Source organism: Mastomys coucha, unplaced genomic scaffold (genome assembly GCF_008632895.1).
Source record: "Mastomys coucha isolate ucsf_1 unplaced genomic scaffold, UCSF_Mcou_1 pScaffold21, whole genome shotgun sequence".
Lineage (NCBI taxonomy): Eukaryota > Metazoa > Chordata > Mammalia > Rodentia > Muridae > Mastomys > Mastomys coucha.
The window spans coordinates 155,546,095-155,553,759 of NW_022196904.1; the positions used below are offsets into that span (position 1 = coordinate 155,546,095).

Genomic DNA, 7,665 nt, shown 5'->3' on the forward strand with positions numbered 1-7,665 from the left:
ACTAAAACTGGAAAGACTGCTATCCCTGGTCACTGGTAGAAGTAGAAATAGGCACGTGGGAGATGTCATGTTAAACCAGGTACCTTCACATACATGTGACTTCTTACTAAGGAATAAAAATAATGAATCCGAAAGTGCTTTTTACCATTCTCCCTGCCTCCCCCCATGGTTTTGACAGCCACCTGCCCTACATAACCCTATGATTTACTCCAAAATGCACACTTCATGGCATTTCTTGGTATTAATGAATTGCTCTCAAGAGGATTAACCTCTGCCCGGATTGGGGGTGTGGTGGAGGGGAATGGGTAAGAAAAAGAGGAGATTATTTTTCTCTCCATGGTAAAAGCCTAAGCCGATCCTTGCTTAGCCTGCCACCTGGTGGCCAGCATGTGAACTTCCCTCGCTTACAGCGGCTGGCATAAATGCTTCATCCAATTCAAAAGTCTCAATCAGCCATACATAGGGAAGGAAGATCTGCAAATCCAGGCCACCGCCCAGGGCACATTACATTCTAATTAAATCAGAAATTCTATGGACTGGGCTCAGGGATGTACATTAGAATTCCAGGTGTGTCAGGCTGTGGTGGTTCAAGCTTTCAGTGGATCTTTGAAGGCCAGCCTTGTGTACACAGAAAGTTCCAGGACAGCAAGAGCTACATAGAGACTCTGCCTCCAAGAAAGAGAGAGAGAGAGAGAGAGAGAGAGAGAGAGAGAGAGAGAGAGAGAGAGAGAGAGAGAGAGAGAGAGAGAGAGAGAGAGAGAGAGAGAGAGAGAGAGAGCACACCCCCATGGCATGGACCTGGGCTTCCACTTGCACGTGGGGTAAGGTGAGGTCATCAGGTTTAGAGACAGCAGCTTTATCCACTGAGCCCTCTACCAGTTTCCTCTTTCTTTGAGACAGGATATCACCATACATCCCGGTTGGTAGGGACCTCACTATGTAGACCTAACTAGCCCCGAACATTCAGTGATCCTCCTGCATCTACTCTAGAGTGTAGGGTTACAGCTGTGTGACACCATGTCTGCCTGGAGGGTATTCTTTGTTTTAGTAAGTTATAGTTAATTGTGTGTACGTGAGGCCTCCCTCTACCCCCAACAAGATATGGTTTCTCTGGCTGCCCTGGAGCTGGCTCTGTAGACCAGGCTGGCCTCGAACTCAAAGATATGCCTGCTTCTGCCTCCTGAGTGCTGGGGTTATAGGTGTGCACCACCTTTTTTTTTTTTTTTTTTTTAAGACCGGCTCATCTATAGCCTGGGCTCCCTTCAACCTTAATAGGTTGCTGAAGATGACCTTGAATTTCTAATCCTCCTGCCTCTGCCTCCAGAGTACTAGGATTACAGGGATGTGCTACTATGCTTAACTGTATGCTGGAGATTGAACCCAAGGTTTTGTGTATGCCAGTCAAGTACTCCCACCAACCGAACTACATCTCCAGCTTAAATTACAGTTATTAAGGAGAAAACAGAAAACAAGAAAGCCAAGAGATACCCCAAAAGAGACATCATAGTCCTCCAGGGTATAGGGCTTGTCTGCAAGGTCTTCAAAGAACTCTGCCAGGGCGTCCAGGGTCTCTTCCGCGAGTCTTTCATAAGTGGTCTCATCGAGAGAGCTGCAGGGGGAAAAAACCCACCAGACAATGTCATCAACTGCACAGTCATAACAAATACATACAAGCTGAAAAAAAAAATGCCTTCCAGCAAAAGTAACCAGCTAGCAACATGGAGTATGGGTGAGACCCAAAATACTGGGGTTTATGACAGCTCTGCTCTTTTTAAATTGATGGAAAATATCTAGCATGTACAGAGCAAAAACTTTAATTGCGTAAAGGAGACAAGTAGCACCTTTTCCGAATGACTGCCATTGACAGAGGCGGCTGCAGCTGCCGAATCTTTTCTGTGTTCTTCCAGGCTGCTTTACATTTTTAAAAATGTAAGAATGAAGAACCTTGGCTGGGCAGTGGTGATGCATGCCTTTAATCCCAGCACTTGGGAGGCAGAGGCAGGCGGATTTCTGAGTTCGAGGCCAGCCTGGTCTACAAAGTGAGTTCCAGGACAGCCAGGGCTACATAGAGAAAGCCTGTCTCGAAAAACCAAAATGAAAAAAAAAAACAAAAACAAAACAAAAGAGAATGAAGTACCTTGTTTGTTTTTCTCTGAGACAAGGTTTTGCTAGGTAGCTCAGACAGGCTTTGGATTCACAATCCTCCTGCCTCAGTTTTCCAAGCAGCTATGATTAAAGATGTGTACTATTCTACTGTGTCTAGTTCATTATATTTTACAAATCTACTTTTGCTGGACACGGGGGCTATTTCTATTGCTTTTATTACTAAATTTTTGTTGGTCAAGACACAAAGTAGTGAAAAATGTTTGTATTACATATATCTGAAAATGGACTACTCCAGAATACAAATCAATAAAAAGAAAAGCCAACAGAAAAATGAGTAAAATACGTGTACAGATTACATAAGAGGTAGCCACATGGCCAGTGAGCATGGGAAAAGATGATTAACTTTGTTAATATTTTAAAAAGAAGATTTAAAAATGAGATATGTAATGAAAGGCACAGGAGGAGGGGCAAGCAGGGCTTTCTAATGCTGCTGAGGGGTGGGGCAGCCCTCACTTTGGAAAACCACTGTTGAACTTGCTCCTAGGCTGTGGCCTTTCCTGTGGCCTCTCAGGCCCACTCTCAGGAATATGCACAACAGAAAGTCCTGCGGTCACCACAGGATGTACACTATTTTAGTATGGTTGGATTGAAGCTATCTCATAGCACCACACTGGGAAACGCCCAGGTATAAAGATAACAGGAGAGAAGAACTGCACTGCTCCAGTTATGGACCACCGCCTAACAAGATAGAACTGTCTAAGGCTGTGAGAGCAATATGAATGGATGTCCCATACAACACTGACAAGATGAGCTACAAACAGACATATTGATACTCAGCCATACAGAGTGCGTGTAAACAATCATGGCAAGCCAATTCAAGTAGCTATAAATCAGAATGGCAGCTATGCCAAAGGGGTTAATATCAGACTTGGAGGGAGCAGGGTGCCTGCCCAGGCTACTGACAGTCTCTCTCTCTCTCTCCTAATTTGAAGATTTACTTATTTTATTGCATGTGTATAGGTGTTTGCTTGCATGTATATACATGCACGTGTCTGTCTAGTGCCTGCAGAGGCCAGCAGAGGGAGTCAGATTCTATACAACTGGATTATGGATGATGTGAGCTGTCCCATAGGTTCTAGCAACAGAACTAGGGTCTTCTGCGAGAGCTGCAAGTGCTTTTAACTACGGAGCCGTCTCTCTAGTCCTTGGTGGTCTATTTCTTGGGCTGGAAGGATTTCACTGTGTGTTCTCTCTCTTACAATTCAGTTTTGGGAAAATTATGCAGCTGAAACTGTATGGGACATTTCTCTATAGATACTGTTTGTCAAGCTTTATTTTTAATTAAACATTCTTTTCTTTTTGAGACGGGCTGTTGCTCTGCAGTGCAGGCTAAAACAAACAACAAACAAACACAGCCCCCCAAAATCCTTGCACATTGCTATGAACCCATAGAGGTGAGTTGATTAGCAGGTTCTGGGAGCAGGGAGTCGGAGGGACAGCTACTGACTAATTAAGTGCACAGAGTTTCAGGAGTGGTGAACATTCTCTGAATTAGATAGTGGTGATAGCCGTAGATGCCGATGAGTACTATCACCTCTGATGGTGTCCATGGCATCTGAACTATGACGATAAAACCACGGCTGCACTGGGAAGTGTCTCAGAGCAAGATATGAATGTACCAAGTATAAGGGCCTGGGTTCCAGCCCCAACAACAGGATGAAAGAATATACTGCAGTAACAGTCTTCCTTCTGTGGCCTTTTGTGCCCAGTGATGGTATACATAGTCATGAGATGATCAGTAGGCAGCTCCATTACCCAAGAGGTTACGAGGGGCCTACAGTAAGACACCAGTGGCTGCTGGGTGCTAATAGCATCTGATCCACCCTTTACCCAGCCTATCCTCTTGCTAGGGCACCACAGGCACAGACTATGGGACTGACCAGAATGCTAGGAGCTGCTCTCTAAATACAGTGGTTGATCTGATAGGTTGTGATGGACATTGAAATGGAGAGAGTGAAGATGGAGGGTGGGTTGGGGTGTACAGAGAAACTCTTAAGGACAGTTGGAATAGTTTGTTTTTTTTTAAATTACATCTCTTCATTATTTATTAGCATCTGCATGTGCCGTGGCTTGCATGTGGAGGTAAAGAACAACTGTGTGGAACTGTTCTCTCCTTCCAGCTCTCCATGTGCCCAGAGGTCAAACTCAACTTGCCAGCCTTGGATGATAAGCTCACCAAAGAGATGCTGAGCCAGGAGACAAGTGGCCTGTTTATAAGGAGGTGGAATGGACTCCATGCAACAGTTGCCTAACGTTGGAAGAATCAAAGGGAGAATCAAAGGCTTGGAACACCAAAGGCTTCTGTTAAGCCAAGAAGGTGTGTGTGTGTGTGTGAGTATGTGTGTGTGTGTGTGTGTGTGAGTGTGTGTGTGTGTGTGTGTGACAGAGAGAGAGAGAGAGACAGAGAGAGAGAAACAGAGACAGAGACAGAGAGAAAGGGGAGAGACAGATTCACACACAGATGGAGAGAGACAGGCAGGAAGAGAGACTGGCAGACACAAAGGCATTTCTATAGCTTAGAGTACTGAATGCCACTCAGACATCTTGGACTTCAAAGTGGATGCAGCAGCCCCTGTGTGCCTTTGGTTGGTATCTCTGGGGCTGGGGACACCACTGCATATGAAAGAGGGTCCTATGGATAATCAAGTAGTAAAGGGGTAAACTGAGGCAGCGCTGACTCCACAGGGAATCCACTGCCGTTTTCCTGAAGACACTTGCTAGCTTTTGTTTCCAGCTTCCTTATGTAACTGAGTTAGGTCCACAGAAGCCAAAGTGAGGGACCAGTGCCAGGTTTAGCCTCTCAAGGCTTCCAACTCTTCCTACCGAGCGGAACCTGGGCAGGCTGATCTAACTTGGAGGCAGGCTCCTCAGCTCACGTCATGGTGGAAAGCAGACCTTGGACAGCCTGGAGAGGAGTGCCATTTGTTATAGCTGTATGGTCTTTCTCAACTAGGATGCTGGAGGAAATAACAAGACTGGGGGAAAAAAACCCCTAAATACCCAACAATAGGAATGAACTAAAGGAAGCCTGGGATATTCACACAGTAACACCATTCACCTAAAGCAACATGGCGGATGCTCAGTGATGCGAAGGATGTCACTCAAGGTTGTTGCCGGGGAGAAGGAGTTTCCATAGGAGGACAGAGGAAGCAGAAGACATGCCTGAGGTGGAAGGTACTTTCATCTCACCTTGGGTTGCCCACTGTCCCCGAGTTCCTCAACTGCACCACGCAGACACTCTGCTTTTTGATGTTCAGAATCTGACTGAGGTAGTGGAGGTTCAAATGCTAAAAGGAAAGTTAAAAACACTAATTACCACATCTGCTCTGACCCAGCAATACATGGCCTGTAGATTGGCTCTCTTATATTCGAGAGTAACCAATTACAACATCCCAGGTACAGTTCTGAGGGACCCCAGCTCTATCCCTAATGTTTTGCTATGGGTCCTCCTTGTCTTTCTGTTAAGCTTGGACCATCTGATAGGATGGTTGTGAGACATCAGGAGCTCTCTGAATTTATCGAGAGAAAACAAAATTTAGTCTTTGGTTGTGGTGGTTTGACTAGGAACGGTCCCTTCAAGTGTTTGCAGGCTTGGTCATCAGGGAGTGACACTATCAGGAGGTGTGTGCCCTTATTGGAGTAGGTGTGGGCTTGTTGGAGGAAGTATGTCACTGGGAGTGGGCTTTGAGGTCTCAGATGCGCAAGCCAGGCCCAGTGTCTCACTTTCTTCCTGCTGCCTGCTGATCTGGCTGTAGAAGTCTCAGCTACCTCTCCAGCACCATGTCTGCCTGCATGCCACGATGCTTCTCGCCATCATGATAATGGATTAAACTTCTCAACTGCAAGGTAGCCCCAGTTAAATGTTTGATCATGGTGTCTCTTCACAGCAATAGTAAGACAGCTGTGGTAGCCATGGTTAGGGAGCACCAGCTAGAACATCTCTCCAAGGATTAAGACAGCTGTGTTGGCTGTATCTCAAGTGGCCATGGCTACCTTGCACCAGACAGAACATCTCCCCAGGGTGGCGCTGCTGCAAGCTGTTCAGATTTGCTGGCTCGACAGAGACAAGGGCACATCATAGTAGCTAGACTTTAACTAAAAGGGAAAAAAAAAGTATCAAAAAAAAAAAAAATGGCAAGAGGTAGAATTCTGTTGAAGCCCAGAACAGAACTGGCTGGCTGCTGGATGGAGCTGGGCAGTAGACAACGGCATGCGTGTTGATCGTGACCACATGAGGCTGAGTGGAGAGGCAAGGAAAAGTGGTGTGTGTATCCTTAGCTGAGTTGGCAGGTGTGTGGGGGTGGGGTGGATCGAGGCCATGGAGTGAGGCTGAGGTGGCCACAGGGCCGGTGAAGCGATAACCAAGACTTCGATCTGGCATGGCAAGAAGTTTTAATAAGATCTACCATCTCACAATGCCACTCTAGTAGCAATGCAAAGGGTCAGCGATAGCTACTGCTCGTGAGCAGGCAATGACTGTGGTGAGCTCAGGAGAGAGGAGAGAGAGGGCTCAGGGTTGGAAGTGAGAAGGGAGGACAAGGGAGGCAGCATGTTTAAGGGGGAATCTGGAGAAGTGAGGGTAGTCCTGAGAGCCACGGCTCCAGTTACCACGAGCCTGAGAGCCACCAGTCCGGTTACCACGAGCCTGAGAGTAGTCCCTGAGAGTAGTCTCTCTCTGCTTGGTACCACTCTGTCTTTATATATATATATATATATATATATATATATATATATATATAATTTCTTTTTTTTAAAGATTTACTTATTTTATTCATATGAATACAGTGTAGCTCTCTTTAGACACACCAGAAGAGGGCATCAGATCTCATTACAGATGGCTGTGAGCCACCATGTGGTTGCTGGGATTTGAACTCAGGACCTTTGGAAGAGCAGTCAGTGCTCTTAACCCCTAAGCCATCTCTCCAGCCCCGCCACTCTGTCTTTAGCTGAAAGGACTCACACAATCCTTTTCCCTCATGGGAACTTCATGAAGTTATGAGGGAAGAACTTCATTGTGATCACCTTTTAAAAAAATTATTATTTTGTATTTTATGTGTGTGCCTGAGTATATGGATGTATACAGCATGTGTGTGGGTGACCTTGGAGGAAGAAGAAGGCACCTGATCTCCCAGAACTGGAGTGATAGAAGGTTGGAAACTGCCTTGTGCTGGGAATCAAACCCAGATCCTCTCTAAGAATAGCAAGTGTTTTTAATCACTGAGCCATCTCTCTAGCCCCTTCTCCAATCCTCCCCAGGAAGGGGTAGCCCTATACAGTTTGCTGTGCTCACTTACTTTTTCCTAGGGGGACACAGGTTGGGTCCCTGTAAGTCTCAGGGTCATAACTATCAAATGGCTAATTGTACTGGCTGGTTTTGTGTGTCAACTTGACACAGGCTGAAGTTGTCACAGAGAAGGGAGCTTCAGTTGAGGAAGTGCCTCCAGGAGATCTAGCTGTGGGGCATTTTCTCAATTAGTGATCAAGGGGGTAGGGCCCCTT

The 7,665-nt window shown here is 46.0% G+C and overlaps 1 protein-coding gene across 3 annotated transcripts in view; it reads right to left on the reverse strand.

The window, feature by feature from the left end:
- The window catches only part of Fxn (frataxin), a 21,934-nt gene that overhangs the window by 10,566 nt on the left and 3,703 nt on the right, over positions 1-7,665 (reverse strand). For all 3 annotated transcript variants that reach the window (XM_031389972.1, XM_031389973.1, XM_031389971.1), the window contains exons 2-3: positions 5,356-5,453; positions 1,489-1,609 (exon numbers count right to left, since the gene is read on the reverse strand). In XM_031389972.1, the coding sequence (XP_031245832.1) occupies positions 1,489-1,609; positions 5,356-5,453 (219 nt within the window). The remainder of the gene's footprint in view (positions 1-1,488; positions 1,610-5,355; positions 5,454-7,665) is intronic.